At 35.7% G+C, this 19756-nt stretch overlaps 2 protein-coding genes across 2 annotated transcripts; both read left to right on the top strand.

Annotated features, from left to right (window-relative positions):
* The first annotated feature begins 5058 nt into the window (after positions 1–5058).
* On the top strand, positions 5059–6599 carry LOC140814377 (F-box/kelch-repeat protein At3g06240-like). The gene has a single exon (XM_073173331.1). The coding sequence runs from the start codon at positions 5281–5283 to the stop codon at positions 6538–6540; it is 1260 nt and encodes a 419-aa protein (XP_073029432.1). The 5' UTR covers positions 5059–5280; the 3' UTR covers positions 6541–6599.
* Positions 6600–14610: 8011 nt separating this feature from the next.
* On the top strand, positions 14611–15717 carry LOC140814373 (F-box/kelch-repeat protein At3g06240-like). The gene has a single exon (XM_073173322.1). It carries the CDS (start codon positions 14611–14613, stop codon positions 15715–15717), a length of 1107 nt encoding a protein of 368 aa, XP_073029423.1.
* The last annotated feature ends 4039 nt before the right edge of the window (positions 15718–19756 follow it).

The following is a 19756-nucleotide window of genomic DNA, read 5'->3' as shown; positions in this document are numbered from 1 at the left end:
GGAGTTGTAGTTATCGGGTCACATATACGAAATGTATGCGTAACGTACTGTGATTAAAAAAATTATAATTTTGCTATATGTTTTAACAAATAATAAATTAACGCAGTAGATGTTCAAATAAACATATTGTGAAATACATTAAATACTTCCGACTACTGCCGCCAAAGCCGTGCAAACATTGCAGCAACGGCTGCACACGTTGGTTGTGATACCTTTGTCTCACATCTGAAAAATTAAAGATTTAAAATGAGTTTATAATGGTTTACAATAGACTTCCATAGCAACTTGGTTAATCATTTTCGTAAAAGCGAGGACGGATACGAAGTAGTTACTATAGGGGCCCATTGTGCAGTCACGCAACTGCGGGACCGGCTTGGGGCGTGACAGAATGGTATCAGAGCCGGTCACCGGCATGGAACACTGAGAAATAAGTGCTATGCGAGGCAAAGTGCTACGTGCATGAGAGCCACCTCTTGAACCTGCGGGGCAAAATGCTACATGACGGGAGCCACCTCTTGAACCTGTAGGAGCCACCTCTAGATTCTCGACGTTGCTGGATCGAGTGGTCAGGCCGCGACTGTCACGCCCCGAGACCGGGCCCGCGGCTGCGTGACTGCACAATGGGCCCCTATAGCAACTACTTCGTATTCGTTCTCGCTTTACGAAAATGATTAACCCAAGTTGCTATAGAAGTCCATTGTAAGCCATTATAAACTCATTTTAAATGTTTGATTTTTTAGATGTGGGACAAGAGTATCACAATCACCCCTCCTTCAGAACGCGACGTCGTCGTCGCGGTCTGACCCCTCGATCCACCAGCACGAGAATCTAGAGGTGGCTCCTACAGGTTCAAGAGTTGGCTCCCGTCATGTAGCACTTTGCCCCGCAGGTTCAAGAGGTGGCTCTCATGCACGTAGCACTTTGTCCCGCATAGCACATATTTCCCGGTGTTCCATGCCGGTGACTGGCTCTGATACCATTCTATCACGCCCCGAGCCCGGGCCCGCGGCTGCGTGACTGCACAATGGGCCCCTATAGCAACTACTTCATATTCGTCCTCGCTTTACGAAAATGATTAACCCAAATTGCTATATAAGTCCATTGTAAGCCATTATAAACTCATTTTAAATGTTTCATTTTTAAGATGTGAAACAAGAGTATCACAGCGACGAGGACGTCGCGTTCTGAAGGAGGGGTGATTGTGATACCCTTGTCCCACATCTGAAAAATTAAAGATTTAAAATGAGTTTATAATGGCTTACAATGGACTTCTATAGCAACTTGGGTTAATCATTTTCGTAAAAGCGAGAACGGATACGAAGTAGTTGCTATAGGGGCCCATTGTGCAGTCACGCAGCCGCGGGACCGGGCTCGAGACGTGACATTGGTGGAGGTGGTTGTGCTATGGCTGTGGTGGTTGTTGCGGCAATGGTGGTGGTTGTGGCCGTGGCATTAACCTTATAATTGTTATTGTCGTTTCTAAACCTTATATATGATGTGAAAATAATAATGTTGATATTATGTATGAACAGAATTGGTACGTTCTTATGTCCATGTTTTGATGATTATGTTTGTTCGGTCCTTCTTATAAATTACTTTTTTTTTAGTTTTTTGCAATGCTTTTTATGTGTTTTTATTATATGTGCATGATAATCCATATCACCAACATTATCACTGACATTTTGTAATTAATAATTGTGAGGCTCATTAACTCTAATGACAATTAATGATTTGATTTAATTTTACAGCATGAAATTGTTTAAAATATTTTAAAAACGGACCTCGGAGACTAGAAAAATTTCAGCATGACCTCTCTGTAAAGAGGATATCCTGAAAATCTCAATCAACATTTCAAATAAGTCAGAAAGGCTTTAAAAACAGAACAATAACATGCCAAATACTCACACAAATACACGGGGCATTTCCCGGCAATTAAAATACGACATAGTCTAGAACAGACTCAGAGACATACATAAAGACTAACTGGGAAACTCCAACTGATATAATCACAACAGCCCCTTCACTAAACAATTGAGGTTAGGATTCTAGCTAGTTTGAAACAGTTAAACAACGACAATAAATATAAATCATGCATAAACATATATGAAATGCATGAAACAAGGCTCAATAATGACGAGATAACTTGTCAAGCCCCGAGACGGGGGTTGGTTGACACCGACGTTGCTCTCAAATTTACATTCGAAAACAACAAGCCTCAGAAGTACAGAATTCAGAAACCAGTCTTTTTATTCATAATACGAAATAAATCAATTGTCTGTTACATCTCGAATACAAATGTTTTACAGCGGAAATGTAAAACCAGACGTAACAGTGTCTGAGCAGATGCAGCGGAAATAACATAAACATAAACTGAGAATAATAGTCTTCTTCACCAGCCCCAGAACTGCATCTACTCTTCTTCTAATATTTCTTCCTCGCTCTTATCTGAGATGGGTTTGGTGGGTGAGTGATATGATTGTCACTCAGTAAGCAGGGGCGGGAATAACTCTCAGTTTTCGAAAATCATTTTAATACAGAAACAGTAATATACAGAAAATCGTATTTTATAACAGAAATCAGAATTAGTAAGCACTGAGCACGTTAGTGAATTTCATGGTTAAACCGATATCAGTCCTCTATATGTTCTCTCCTCTAAGGGTGAGGCCAGAATCAGAATCAGAATCAGAATCAGAATTCAGAGATGTTCAGAATATATATTCCTACCATTAGTTCACTAGGGAGTTTCAGTGCTTCAAAATCAGAAATCAACATACAGAAACTGAACTTTAAAACAGAATTATCAAACGGATTTCAAGATATTTATATATAAGCCCACTTACCGTAATTTGCTAAAAGTGTTTCGGTTGAAGTCTGAAATCTGCTTGTTCTTGCTACTGGTTCTACTGTTCGAAAATCAGCACTCTCTTAGCTCGAAAATTCAAGTGATAATCTCAAGATTTGTGTAACACCAATTCAGATATCTGAGAGTGTTATTTATAGGCGAGATTCTAACTGTTAGCCTCCCACTTAATGGCCATTATGTGCCATTACCGCCTTAAATCCATGATAAATGCTTCAGTTACAAGTCCTAAGTAGAATCAGTAACTGTCTGCTGGAATCTCATTCTTTTGCTGCTGGAATTCGCTCTTCTGCTGCTGCTGCTTTCTCGCTCTTCTGCTGCTGGATTCTGTCTGCTGGAAAATACATGTCTGCTGGAAAATATATGTCTGCTGGAAAAATACCAACTTCTGAAATATGAGTTCCTGCTGAAATTTTGATAGCTACTGAAACATTTTTAGCTGCTGGAAATTCAGGTTCTCACATAACTGGAGCCAATGAACGGTAGGATAACAATAGGAGCACTGCTCGAGCAACAATGCACAGAGGAGCTACACCGTCATGCATCTAAACCGCCCTGCATGTCGTGATGCTAACATGCACAAACATCCACATCAACATCGTGATGCTAAAACAAACAACCACAACTAAGCCTCAATCACGCTGTGATGCTCACTCCAACATCCACGACTCGGCCTCAAATGTATGTAACAAGACAACGGATGGCACGAAACAACTAGATGAGACAATCCCTGCACTCACCTCAAAAGGCTACACTAACCACGGGATTGTTCAATCATATCTACAATTTCATATGTATCGATGTATATAGGCCTATCAGCCACACCATGATAACAATGCTAGATAACAATGAATATCAATAACGGGATAACAAGAACGACATGGCTCAACACGAATGTCAAAATATCATGCCTTATATTAAATGCCATAGAATATGCCACATAATGATCATATAAAACAACGAGGCATTTAGCAACACACATAATTCACATAAGCACGTAAACAACAATAACATCACGTATTTATGTTTAAAACCTAATTTATGTGTTACTGTTGTATGTTACTGAACTGTAACATAACTATATCAACTTGACAATTTCAATTATCAACTTTACTTCAAGATCATCAGCCTAAAACACATAACAATAAGTAGAATAATACCCCATTTCCACCGAAAGAAATCAATAAGAATTCAACCATCTTGACATGATTTAATGCCCAAAAAAAAAATACAGAAATCACGAAAACTACATTCTCTTATAGTTCCAGATTTGGCACTTCATAGCATAAAATTCATATCTCTCTCAATACTGACTCAAATCAATATCCGTCAATTGAAAATGAAAGATGGTCTAGAAGAAACCACTTTTAGAATCTTAGAATATTAATCTTAGAATTAAGACGAACATCAGCTACTAAAAAACTCGCAGACAAAATCTAGCATACTGAGCAGTTTCAGAAATCGAGCATAAATTTCTCAAGTTTTACTGGAATTTAACTATTCAAGTCTCATTTCGAAAACAACACATAGATCTACAACTTTAATTTTAATTATAAGTCAAGAATTCAAATGTAAAAAGGTCATATCCTCGAATAACATAAGATATTCTACACACCACAGTTAGAGAATTCAGTTTTGACACATTATAGTAGAAAAATCATATCAAATCTGTTTTTAGTCACACCAGTAAATTTTTTTCAATTTAGTTTGCCCTCTTAGATTTGATTTTATTTGGGTGAAATGCTGTTATGCAATGCAAATCTATGAAAAATATATTATCTTTACATATATTTGTTTGCACGAATTAGTAAATATAATGCAGATGTGTCAGGTGCTAAAAACGTAAAAAGATTGTGAAGCCTTAATTTGATCGTCAGATATGATCGTTAATATACAATAAAAAAACAATTAAATACGATCGAAATGAAGTTGAAATTTACAAAAATAAACTACCAACACTATTATTTATATATTCACGAATCATTAGCAATTTATAAAAAATTGAAGTTATAATAAAATTTGCTGAAATTTGGAATTGAAAAGACATAAAATATTTGAAAATAGACTAAAAACATGAAAACCCTAGAAGATGAAAATTGAAAATTTTGCAAGAGTTTGTGCCGTTGAGTTGTTTTCTCCCTTTTCTACCGATACTCTTCTTTTTCTTCCTTCATTATTCCATGATTTTACCCATGATCCTTTCCTATCTACAGGCATTTAGATTTATTCAAATCAATTTAAATTAACGATAGACTCTTATCCAATCTTTTCATCTATCTCCTTGGGCTTTATCTAATTAAAATATAGCTCTAAAATAAAGTGTTCTTCGACGATCATGCAAATAAATACCATAGATACACAATCTTCCTGCACATCAACTCGGGAAAAAAAAAGCTAGACAGCTTCTCGGATCACTAACAATGGCAGATGAACAGCTATCGAAGGATTTGCTCATGGAAGTGTTAATACGTCTCCCGGTGAAATCCATAATAAAATTCAAGTGTGTTTCCAAAACTTGGTGTGATTTGATCAGGGATCCTGTATTCATCCAGGGACATCAAAAACGTAACGGAAAAGAGAGGGTGCTGCTTGTCAAACAATACTCGTCACCACAAAATGGAGATGGTGAGGAGTTCTCCTTTTCCGACCTATCGATTCCGATTTCGGATGATTTCTACGGTCATCTGCATATGATGATTCAAAATTTGCCACCACAAAGTGGAGGAGGTGAAACTTTCTCTTCTCACGATCAGGAGTTCCCCGAACCAGAAGATTTGGTCTCACCCAATCTGTCGATTTCGATTCTGAATAGTTTGAATATCCCTTGGCATCGGCACTCAAACATCCCGATTCATGGCCCCTGCAATGGGATTGTTTGCATTACTTTTGAAAAAACTGTTTTCTTGTGCAATCCGGCATTGCGAGAATTCAAGCTGCTTCCCCCTCCGGGATTTCCTGAGGGTTATATCCCCTTTCCTTTCCAATATGGATTTGGGTTTGACCCAATTACTGGTGCTTACAAGGTTATCCAGATATCGGATATGAGACATGAGGTGCCAAAGCAAGCAGAATTCTGGCACCGTCCGAAGATGAATAGTTTAAGGATTGACTTATACAATTCAGCCTCCGACTCGTGGAAGCAAATTCATGGTGTAAAACTGCCTAATCTTAGTTACTTACCAGGTCATGAACTCTTGTATAATGGCACGATACACTGGGCAATCATCGCTGCCGATAGTTTTCCATGCATTCTTTGTTTCGACGTGAGCACAGAGACTTTTCGACAGCTAGAGTTCCACGACAATTTCGGTCCATCTGAAAGGGACCTGAGGCTGATGGAGTTCAATGAAAGACTCGCGGTGGTTCGGTATTCACCAGACCAGTGGATAGAACCACGCAAGATCGAGATTTGGGTGATGACGGAATACGGGGAGAAAGGATCATGGACGAAACAGTTTGTTATCCCCCCTTATTGTGATATCTGCCCTTTTACGTTTTTGAAGAATGAGTTGGTTCTGGTTGAATCTGGCAACGGCCGGTCGGCATCTTGTGAACTCCATGGAAACCAGTTCAAGGGGTTTCAGTTCTACGGAGCTCATCGTTCCATGACCGCGGTTTTTTACAACGAGAGTTTGATTAGTTTGAATGAAATAACTGGAAGTGATCGCCGAGACGAGTGATTTGTTCGTGCTAGCTAGGATCTTGAAGATGGCCTGTTTGGTTATCTTGTTTTGGTTTGTTTCTGTTTGACTTGACGATTCCATTGGGATTTCTATTTTGCTCTTTCTTTCTTTTTTTTTTTTTTTTTTCAATTGAGTTGTTTTTAATTATGTAAAAACACTAAACTCTAGGGTTTACTTTCAAAAAATAATACACAAATTCAATTTCAAAATATAATTTCAATAATGGGTAGGTCTCTTGTGAGACGATTTCACGAATTTTATTCATATTTACAATAAAAAGTAATATTTTTGAGAAAAAAAATAATATTTTTCAATCGGTGACTCAAATAGAAGATATGTCTCACAAAATTAACTCACGAGACCATCTCACAAGATTTTTTGTGTACAATGAATGTATGTGTTTACGAAATGTGGGTAAATAAAAAACGGGGTAAATGCGTCCATGCACCGAATAGTCGATGTTATTCAACAATTGACCAATATAAACATATTATATTGAATACTAATTCTATAAAGATATATAGATCAATCAAATAATGGTATATCTTCTATAAAATAATTGCCCATAATTAATTTTCAATTTAATTTTCCGACTTTGATTGGATTTTATTCGATTGGAATGCTGATATTTAAAGTCGAAGGAAGAAAAACCAATATTTATAGGATTATGTTAAGTAATGCAAATCTATGAAAAAAAATTATCTTTACAGTTATATCTTATCAATAAAAGTAGAATAGATATCTTGTGAGACTGTCTCTCAAGTATTTTTTTTTTCGTGAAACGAATACACGATTCATGTTTAAAGTGTATAAAAATTAATAATTTTTTCATGAATCAGAGTTTTTGTGATAATATTATTTATTTGATAACGATATGATCTAAATTTATGATCAATATCAAGTTGAGTAAAAAAGTTCTAAATATAAAAGTGACCGTGGCACCATAAACTCTAATTGAGGTGCGAGATTGGCAAGTGTTGGATGCATACATGGTTTATCCCACTTCAAAAAGAAGAAGAAAGCGAGACTTAAAAGAAGAGATGTTTTAAACAAGTTAAATTTGATTTTGGCTAGTTGGATGAAAGTCTTTATATAAACTAGTAAAAGATGCACATGCGTTGCATGTGTTATTATTGTTTTTAATTTGATTAAATAATACTAAACAATTAACACGAAATTATTTTCAATTTAAAAGTGTTGTTCGATTTAAAATAGAAGTTTTGTTTAGATTTTTTTCTATGTAAAATATGAGGTGACTTGATGATGTTTTTAGTAAGATAAAAAAGGTAATTTGAAATTAAATAATTTGGTATCCTTTAAGATAGTTACTCTAAGGGTCTCACTTAATAATATAGTAAGAAGTATAGATAGTATAGATTAGTGTTATTTTGTACGCAACGTTTTTATATAAATTAGTGCGTTTCTGCATGTGTTGTTTTTATCTTGTTATTTTTAAATTAATTATTTTTCAAATTTTTTATTAAGAGTGATAGAATTTAAATTTTTTAAAAAATCTATGTATAAAGATATGATTGAATTTAAAAATATACATAAATATAGGATTGAAGATTTTAAAAGGAAAAATATTATAGAAAGAAATATTGATCAGTCTATTTATATATTGATACCATCAATGAATGAAATTTTAATTAATTTTTCATCAAATCAATTAAAAGTTAGTTGGCAAAAACTTGTGTGAGACGGTCTCACGGGTCGTATTTTGTGAAACGGATCTCTTATTTGGGTCATCCATGAAAAAATATTACTTTTTATGCTTAAAGTTGTTGAAGTTGTAAAAATCTATTGGTAACTAGAAGCGTGTTTTCCATTTTGCGTCTTTGGTTATAGGACTTAGTACATATACCAAGTAGTTGTAAATTTGTAGTTTAGTTTTTCAGAAACTCAGCTCAAGGGAGTAACAGAAAACTTCCACACTTCTTCGTGTTCTTCCTCTTCTTTTCATACGAAATCTTAGATTTTAACATGGTATCAGAGCAAATCGATTGTTGATCTGTGAATCTGATCACGCAATTAATATTGTCAGCTTGATTCTCAATTGATTCTCATTTTTTTTCCGCATCGATGGCTTCTGCTTCTGGATTTTCTGCAGCTGTGTTCGAGACATCCGATCCACTCTACATTCTTCCATCCGACACACCAGGTATCAATCTAATCTCTGAGCAACTGATTGGTAACGAGAACTATGGAATCTGGAGCCGAGCCATGATTATTGCGCTGCGGGCTAAGAACAAGTTAGCATTCGTTGATGGGAGCTGTAACAGACCTGAATTGATCTCAAACACACTGCCGCAGTGGGAAAGATGCAATGCAATAGTTCTGTCCTGGATTATGAATAGCGTTTCGAAAGAAATATTCGGTGGAATCGTTTACTCTACGGATGCAGTGGTGGTATGGGCAGATCTGAAGGAACGTTTCGATAAAGTTAATGGATCTAGAATTTTTTCGTTGCATCGTGAGATTGGAAAGATGACGCAAGGGCAAAACACTATGTCTACATATTATTCAAATTTACGACGGTTATGGGATGAATACTCTTCACTTGTTGTCCTGCCTTCATGCTCCTGTGAATCTGCTAAGAAGTATATTGAGCATGATCAACAACATAAACTTCTTCAATTCCTTATGGGGCTAAATGAGAGTTATGTCCACATCAGGAGTCAAATACTAATGATGAATCCTTTACCATCGGTTGGGCAAGCCTTCGCCATTGTTTCACAAGAAGAATCTCATAGGAACATGCTAAGTATGAGCTCCATTCTCGGTGAGGCTCCTCATGGAGCATTTTATGCATCTCAAGACAAGAAGAAGAGATATTCCTTGCATTGTGATCACTGTAATATGTCTGGGCATACCAAAGCAAATTGCTACAAGCTAGTAGGATATCCAGAGAGCCATCGGTTCAATAGGATGCAAGGGAGGGGATTTTCTCGCCCTCCTAACAGAGAGGTTCATCAAGAAACTGAAAAATTCAGAAGAAATGCAGCCAACATGACTGTTGTCGAAAATGAAGAGGCTATTCCGAAAATTCCAGCTGAACTCAGTTTTACACCAGAGCAGTATAATGCCATTTTGAAGTTGCTGGCAAAGGAAATAAGTCCTCCTGCCTCTGATATTCCATCAGCAAACATGGCAGGTACTTCTTATTTACCTATATGCTCAGAATGGATAGTTGATACAGGAGCTAATGATCACATGGTGGGTAAAGATGCTCATTTATATAACGTTGTCCCATGTGCTGGGTCCAAAGGGATTGTCCAACTGCCTAATGGTAATAAAACCTGTGTTACTCAACTAGGATCCGTTAATATCACTCCCGAAATTGCCCTCCATAACGTGCTATATGTGCCTAGCTTCCATTTCAATCTATTGTCTGTGTCCAAATTCACAAAAGACCACAAATGCTTCATCACTTTTCACCCCACCTTCTGTTTTTTTCAGGACCTCTGCACTGGGAAGATAATGGGGACTGGTAGAGTGAAGAATGGACTTTATCATTTAGACACTTCCAATTTTGTTTTCAAAGACATTGGCACATCTAATTTCCTTCCACGTTCCATTGTCACTCACTGTAATACTTTAGTTTCTGATCTAAATGTTGTCAATACTGCTGTTTCTAAAGAATCTATTTGGCATCAACGTCTTGGTCATATTTCCTTATCTAGAATGAAAATGTTGCCTTTTCTGTCACATGAGTTTACATTTCAACACTGCGACATATGTCCTCAATCCAAACAAACTAGAACATGCTTTCCACAAAGTCATTCCACTGCTTCAACGCATGCATTCCAATTAGTTCATATGGACGTCTGGGGTCCATTTCACTCCACTACATACAATGGCGAGAAATATTTTCTCACCATTGTGGACGATTTCACACGAGCAACTTGGGTTTATTTGATGCATTCTAAGCTAAACACGTTTTCTATGATTAAAGCTTTTGTGGCTCTCATCCGAACCCAATTTTCTACAACTATTCAAACCATAAGGACAGATAATGGTACTGAGTTTTTTAACTCTTCATGTACCTCTTTCCTCACTTCTTTGGGCATCATCCACCAAAGTTCTTGTCCCTATACACCCCAACAAAATGGTGTTGTTGAGCGCAAACACAGACACATATTGGAAATAGCCAGATCCCTAAAATTCCAAGCTTCCTTACCTTCAAAATTTTGGGGAGATTGCATCCTTACTGCTGTGTATTTGATTAATCGCATACCTACTCCTCTTTTATCTAACAAGACCCCCTTTGAAATGTTGTTTCATTGCTCCCCTTCGTACTCACTTCTTCGTGTTTTTGGATGCTTATGCTATGCATCCATCCTTCCTCGAGGTAACAAGTTTGCTCCTCGGGCTACCAAGTGTCTCTTTGTTGGCTACTCAACATTTCAAAAGGGTTACAAACTAATTGATCTCACTAAAAATACGTTTCTTGTTTCTCGGGATGTCACTTTCCATGAGTCTGTCTTTCCCTTCTCTCACCATCAACCTACGTCTCCAATTTTTCTTCCTCACTTTTCTCATGATGATAGTGCCACTGTCAGTCCCTCTACACCTCTACTGGCCCCCTCTTCTTCAGCTGGAAGTCCCTCTTCCCTTAATCCTTCCTCATCCCCACGGCCTCGCCACTCCTCTAGACCATCTCGACCACCCATTTGGACACGTGATTATAAATGCCCGTCCATTCGCAATCCTTCCTCTTCTATGCATCCACTGTCCAACTATATCTCTTATTCTCACATATCTCCATCTTTCAGAGCTTTCTTAACCTCCATCTCTGAAATTAAAGAACCTAGTACTTATCAAGAGGCAGTTGGCGATCCTCGTTGGCAGGCAGCCATGGATGATGAAATCCGTGCTTTGGAAGCCAATCAAACTTGGGAAATTGTCCCTTTGCCTCCTGGCAAATCTGTCATTGGCAATAAATGGGTTTACAAGGTCAAGTATCATCCTAACGGGAGTGTGGCTCGATTTAAGGCCCGCCTTGTTGCTAAAGGATACACTCAACTGCCCGGGATTGATTATCACGATACATTCTCTCCTGTGGCCAAGATAGGCACGGTTAGATGTCTCTTAAGTGTTGCTGCGATGCTCCATTGGCCATTGTACCAAATGGATGTCACCAATGCCTTTTTACAAGGCGATCTTGACGAAGAGATTTACATGGTTATTCCTCCCGGATTTGGCAATCAGGGGGAGACCAATGTGTGCCGATTACTCAAATCCTTGTATGGGCTTAAACAAGCCTCGAGACAGTGGAATGTGAAATTTGCATCTGTCATGAAGTGTGCTGGGTTCAGTCCATCAAAACATGACCATTCGCTGTTTGTCAAGAGAGATGACTCCTCCATTACTTTGTTACTTGTATATGTGGATGATATTATAATTTCAGGAAATGATGAAGAGTCAATTAAAACACTAAAAAGACACCTTCACACAGCAATCCACATCAAGGATTTGGGAGAGTTAAAGTATTTTCTTGGAATAGAGGTGGCTCGGTCGAAGAAAGGGATTTGTCTAAACTAGAGAAAATACGCATTAGAATTGATATCTGATTCGGGACTATCAGGGGCTAAAATTTTTGATACGCCCATGGAACAGCACCTGAGATTAACCACAAAAGAGTATGATGACAGTGCTAAACAAGATAAATCTGTTGACGAACTGCTAAGTAATCCAGGTGAGTATAGAAGGCTTGTAGGAAGATTGCTATATCTAACCATTACAAGGCCAGACATATGCTTTGCCGTTCAAGCATTAAGTCAATTCATGAATGAACCCAAGATTTCCCACATGGATGCGGCCATCAGGGTTCTAAAATATTTGAAAAAGGCACCAGGACTCGGAATTCTTTTATCATCGGAAAGATCACTCATGCTCAATGCATATTGCGATTCTGATTGGGCAACTTGTCCAATGAGTAGAAAGTCAGTCACAGGATATTGCATCAAATTGGGTGAGTCCTTGATATCATGGAGAACAAAGAAGCAAACCACGATATCTAGATCATCGGCAGAAGCGGAGTACAGGTCCGTGGCCACAACAACATGTGAGATTATATGGATTGTCAGCATACTGAAAGAAATGGGAATGCGGCTTGATACTCCAGTAACGCTCCATTGTGATAACAAGGCAGCGTTGCAGATTGCAGCAAATCCGTTGTACCATGAGAGAACAAAACATATAGAGATAGACTGTCATTTGATAAGGGAAAAGATTCAAGAAAAGTTTATAAAGACAAGTTACGTTCCAACGCACGAGCAAGCAGCGGATGTTTTTACCAAGGCTCTTGGAAAAGGCCAACATTGCTATTTATTGTCCAAGCTTGGAATATTAAATGTATACCAAGCTTGAGGGGGAGTGTTGAAGTTGTAAAAATCTATTGGTAACTAGAAGCGTGTTTTCCATTTTGCGTCTTTGGTTATAGGACTTAGTCCATATACCAAGTAGTTGTAAATTTGTAGTTTAGTTTTTCAGAAACTCAGCTCAAGGGAGTAACAGAAAACTTCCACACTTCTTCGTGTTCTTCCTCTTCTTTTCATACGAAATCTTAGATTTTAACAAAAGTATTATTTTTTATTGTGAATGTCGATAGATTGACCCGTCTCACAGATAAAGTTTCGTGAGACCGTCTCACAAGAGACCTACTCAAGTTAGTTTTTTTTTTTTTTTTTTTAAATCAGACCTACTGAAGTTAGTTAGTTAGTTAGTATAGTAGGTGGCCTCAACTTTAATTAAATATATTAATATAGTTAGATATATAAATCTATTTATTAAATACAAAAACTCTTTTAAGACCGACGATCTCACTGATCAATTTTATGAAACAGATATCTAAGTCAACCAGAGTAATGAAAAAATATTATTTTTTAATGTTAACAATATTAATTTTCATTGCAGATATGAACCGAGTTGACATCCTCTGTGAAATCATCTAACGGGAGACCACTCTATCTTCAAACATAGTTACAATTTTTTGTCGACTTCTTGATTCTATTTTCTTCATAAACCAAGTTTGTTCTCTAACCTGTTTTTGGGTGAATATAAAAATGTTTTGTTTATATATTCTATTTTGTTTTGAGTATCCTCAAGGGACTTTGCCATTAAATCCAGCCCCAACACAATGTGGGTATAGTTTTCCCAAAAACAGTGAAATTAATACAGAAAGAAAGAATCCAGTGCCAGAAACCTCAAGGATTTAGGTCAGATAAAGACTTTATTATATGTTTATTTTTTTATTTTTTAAAAAAATACAAGTTCAATCTCAATCTTAAATATTAAATTAGTATTTTACTCGTGTGACGGAGAGTTATTTTATACTAATAATTATTAAAATTAGTAAACGTTAACGTTTGAAACTTTTTTAAAATTATTGATAAAATATAATAAATATATTTAAATTTGAAATATTATTATTAAAAGATATTAAAAAAAATGTTTACGTTGTTGAATTGATTTATTTATCTTGATTGAATGTAAATGTTATTAATAAAAAAATAGACAAATATATATAAATTTCAAAAATCGATAGCCGAACCGAAAAACCGAAAGTACAAAAAATATTTATATTAAAATTCTAATCAGCTGATTGCTGTGTCCGTATTAATACCACTCAACTAGAGTTCTATTTGATTTAACACAAAAATTTTGTGAGACGAATTCACGTGTCAATTTTGTGAGACAGATATATTTTTGAATCACATAAAAAAATATTATTTTTATGCTAAAATTATTATTTATTATGATAAATATGGTTTCATAAGATTATCTCACAAGAGTCCTACTATTAGTTTAATTGGTACGAAACGTGGAGAAGTTATTTTTTATTTGAATATAAACAAAAATAGTAAACTTTTGTTGTATTGATTTTTTTTAAAGATAAATTAACAAAAACTTTTCTAAAAATTCGAAACTCACGAATTTTATCTCTATCAGAAGTCTTCTATATATATATATATATATATATATATATATATATATATATATATATATATATATATATATATTCCATACGTAATCACTCACTTTTGAAAGCTGGTGTGCATAACAATGGCAGATCAAACGCTACCGACGGATGTGCTCATCCAAGTGTTGATACGTCTACCGGTGAAATCTATAGTAAAATTCAGGAGCGTTTCAAAAACTTGGCGTGATTTGATCAAGAGTCCTATGTTCGTCCAAGAACACCAAAAACGTGGGAGAAAACAGAGGGTACTGCTTGTCAAACGATTTTTGCCACCAAAAACTAGAGATTATAAGGCAATCTCCTCTTCCAGACATTGGACTTCAATCTTGAAAGATTTGGAAATCTCTTCTTACGGCCATTTGCATATCGTAACTCACAGTTTGCCACCACAAAATAGACAAGGTAAAACATATTCTTTTCACGACCCGGAGTTCCTCAAATTATTGGTCTCACCCGATCTGTTGATTCCGATTCCGATTCTGATTCTGAATGCTTCGAACATCCCTTTGCAACGGCATTGGAACTTAAACATCTCAATTCACGGCCCCTGCAATGGCCTTATTTGCATTGCTTTCGAAGAAACTGTTTTCTTGTGCAATCCGGCATTGCGAGAATACAAGATGATCCCCCCTCTGAGATTTCCACTGGACTATATTTCCATTCCTTTACAACATGGATTTTGGTTTGAGCCAATTACTGGTGTTTACAAGGTTATCCGGATTACGAATATTAGTTATATGGCGGATATGGTGCCCGGCGCAGAAATCTCATTCGTTTTCGGGGAGAGTCAGGTCAGGTTTGATTTGTACAATTCAGCCTCCAATTCCTGGAAACAAATAGATGCAAAAGTGCCTGATATTAGTTATTTACCTGGTTATGATCTCTTTTATAATGGCACAATTCACTGGATCGCAATCAACGCTTCCTATAGTTTTCCATCCATTCTTTGCTTCGACGTGAGCGAAGAGACTTCTCGACAGTTATACTTACCCGACAATTTCAATCCTTCTGTAAGGAACCTGAGGCTGATGGAGTTCAATGACAGCCTCGCTGTGGTTCGGTATCCACACCCGAGGATACAACCATACAAGACCGAGATTTGGGTGATGACGGAATACGGGGTGAAAGAATCATGGACAAAACAGTTTGTCATCGGCCCTAATTGTGTTATCTGCCCTTTACGTTTTTGAAGAATGAGTTGTTGCTGGTTGAATCTGGCCATGACCAGTCGGCATCTTGTGCACTCCATGAAAACCACTTCAAGGGGTTTCAGTTCTACGGAGATTATAGTTCGATGAGCGCGGTTTTCTACGAGGAGAGTTTGATCAGTTTGAATCAAATTATTGCAAGTGACTGCTGATAATAATGGTGGGCATACAACCCGAAAAACCGAAAAAACCGATCGAACCGAATAATTCGGTTTAAATGGTTCGGTTTTTCGATCTGTTATGGTTTTAAAATTTTTGAAATTTGGTTTTTCGGTTCGGTTTTAATCGCTAAAAAAACCGAATAACCGAACCGGCCATATTATTGTTAAGTATATGTTTTTTATATATAATGGGTCATATTAGTCGTTAAGTATAAGACTTTTTTTTGTATAACGAGTCTATTAAGATTTAGGAACTCAGTATCATTGACGTTCATTTTTCAATCCAATCGCTTTCTCTTCTTTCACACCACCAGCCGACGTTTTCTTTCCTTTCTGTATATATTTCTTTAATTTTTTCGTAAGATGATATATATCCCATAAATTAAATGTTTGAAAAATACTATGATTTAGATTTTAAAGGCATAAATTGACTTATAATTTTATTTCTTAACAAATTTTAGCTAACCGTATATAATCGGCCGTATAAAACAAACCGTATTACAAAAAATCGAACCGAACCATAATAAAATGGTTTGGTTTTGGACTAGAGATATTCAAAATCGAAAACCGAACCGTTGTAGAGTAAAACCGGACCAAACCGACCGTTTCCGGACCCCTAGCTGATACCAGTGATCTTGTTTTGGTTTTGTAAAGTCCTAAGTTCGACGACTGTCTCCACATCTTTTTAACGTGCTTATGCCCACACACTCACACACCTAGGAAACGTTTTTATCCATCAAATTTTTGACTCAAGTCTATAAAAAATGATAATTATAAATCATTATATTATCGATATATATTTGTTTATCGTCTCAATATCTTATATCATTCATGTTCTCAACCAGTTAGACCGCGTCTCAAAAACATTTTTCATCAAATTACAGTTTCAATAAAGTACATGTTTATGACATGTTGGTAAATAAGGCAAAAAAAAAAACCGGATAAATGATGTTATTCAACAATTGACCAATCAATAAACTAAATACTAAATTCCATAAACAGATCATTCAAATTAAATAATGGCAAATATATACGATAATGTGCTCTAATCGATTTTTTTTTTCCAATTTAGTTTGCCCTTTCCTTGGATTTTATTCGGTTGGAGTGCTGATATTTAAAACCGAAGGAAGAAAAATCCATATTTTTAATGATCACGAAACTCTTCTTATTAGATCATCTCACGGAAACATTTTGTAAAACGGATCTTTGATTATACTCGACTCGTAAAAAAATATTACTTTAATTTTATTTCAAGAGTACTACTTTTTATTACTTATGTGGATTGGGTCACAAGATAGAGTAGGTCTCTTGTGAGACGGTCTCACGCATCTTTATCTGTGAGACGGGTCAACCCTACTGATATTCACAATAAAAAGTAATATTCTTAGCATAAAAAATAATATTTTTTCATGAATGACCCAAATAACAGATCTGTATCACAAAATACGACTCGTGAGACCGTCTCACACAAGTTTTTGCCCATAAGATAACTACTCTTATTAGATTATGAAAAATAATATAATCTTTACGGATATACCCGAATCATGCAATTATTAATTTGATAACGATAGTGATCTATATTTATGATCGTTATCAATTCCAAGTTTTGAAAAATGTGTGTGTGTAATATTATAGATATATATGTTTTTACAAAAAATCGTATTTTTAAACTTTTAATTGATTAATAAGTCAATATCGTGCCACCAGAAAGTTTGATTGACGTGGGAGAGTTTAAGAACACATAAATGATTTACATCAAACTTAAATATTGAATTGTGAAATAATCATAATTGTAAATAATCGCACCTCCTGATAGCTTTGATGCTTTCCATATTTGCAAAAAAGATTTCATTATAGGATTTCGGTGGGATTTAAAATTACAAGAAAAAAGGACGTTAAATTTTAAAGGTGAGTCTATGCTACACCGAGTGTAGATATCTCGGTATTTATGACTGAAAGGGAAATATATTTTCTTCATTTAATTGATATAATTTTTTATCTTAAATAATTTCCCTAATATTATATTTCATTGTTGATTTGATTGTGTATAATATTTAATGATATTTTGCCTTTCTAGATAATGAGATAATTATGCAAGTATTATCATGATATGATATCAATGTTTAAAAGAGGAATTTATTTTCTAATCAAATTGTTGCCTTCCTTATCTTATAGATTTCATCGTGAGGAATTTGATAAATAAGATAAGCGAGGATAGTGATGGCTGGACGCACTATCGATCAATCATACACTCACGCTCGTGCTTTCTGAAATTTCAGAGAAAAACATTCTTCGAGAGACGTGCAATTTTGAAGCGTGCAGATACCACGTGTTGCCTTGAATGTTGGAGACATCTACAGACAACATCCGTGACGAAATTGACTGAAGATTGTTTTTTTTTTTTTCCTTCTGTTTTGGCATCATGTTTTTGTTTGCTTTCTTGACTAAGTTTATTCTAGTTATTTGTTTCAGAAAGCGTTGATTTCTCAATGTGTTGAGAAAATTGATTTTGGTCATTATCACTGGCGATTAGTTTTTTTGTAAACAATTTGGTTTTCTAATGCTTAAGTTTTGCCATGAGGCAATGCACAAGTATTTATAATTTTGCATATTAAATCTTTTCCATCTATTTATTTAAAGTTAATCTGTGTTATAAATTTTAATATTCCGCTGTATGTTGTCTTAAATGTTGTAACATTTGACACAACACTTAATTCTGATATAACACAAATTCATAACATTACACTACTGTTATTATATAACCTTACATCTGTCAAGCAATATTCCTTTCAAGGACTTTAACGACGTTTAACTTCACGGCATGCACATGTGCGCTATCGATAGATTTTCGCGTCAATTTTTTTGTAGTGTTATTTTGTCTTGCATGCTTCATTATTGCCCCTAAGTACGAATAAATTCAATACACTAGCGTGACGATGTATCCAAAGAAATAGAACTTCTTATGTGAACAGATTGTTGAGATGGAATGACCTTTGTTACAGTGTTTGGGATACGATTTTTCCAACTCTAGCAATGACGTGCAATTTCGTGGAGAGATGTATAAGAGTTGCGCAAGGTGGAAGTGAGTTGAGGTGCATTGCTAACTACATCGCGAAACTTTCACTTTATTATTCCTACAACATGAACAACTACCTGTTTCCGAATCCTCGTTACGTACGATCATTAAAAAATCTGGAGAGTTTGACACGTTGGCTTACAGAATAACATTGTCACCAAATATATCTAGAATCCACAATGTATTTCACAAGTCCAAACTAAGGAAATACATCTCGAACTCAAGCCATGTTGTGGAAATTAAATCACTCATGATCACAGGTAACTTGGGGAAAGAGCTGAAATATGAAGATGTCTATATTTATATTGTGGACACCAATGACCAAGTACTGAGACAATATATCATTCCCTCGGTCAAGGTGCAATGATCAAAACATACAGAATGAGAAAACTACTTGGAAGTTTGAAGAGAAAATGTGCAAGCAATATCCAAACCTTTTCGATGGTCAAGCCGACTAAAGTTTCGAAGACGAAGCTTCTAATAGGGAGGGAGGGATGTGCGAACCCAAATTTTTGGGAGTGTAATTTTTAAATATAGACATGTATAATAATTTATTTTTGAGTTATAATAAATTCGAAAATATTAAATAATACATGATATTGAAAATTCCAAACCAATAAATACATGAAATTCAAAATTCAGTACAAATAATGTAGTAATTTCGAAATAAGGCTGGATATCAATCAAATTTGGAAGGAAATATTACACACAAGATAGTTTTTCTCAACAAGGAAGCATCTCAATATTTATGAAATGATTACCTCGAAATTATGGAAGGACCATC

The sequence above is a fragment of the Primulina eburnea genome, chromosome 15, assembly GCF_022965805.1.
Source record: "Primulina eburnea isolate SZY01 chromosome 15, ASM2296580v1, whole genome shotgun sequence".
NCBI lineage: Eukaryota > Viridiplantae > Streptophyta > Magnoliopsida > Lamiales > Gesneriaceae > Primulina > Primulina eburnea.
Note: the sequence above shows the minus strand (reverse complement) of the source record. Positions and strands in the feature narration are given on the sequence as shown.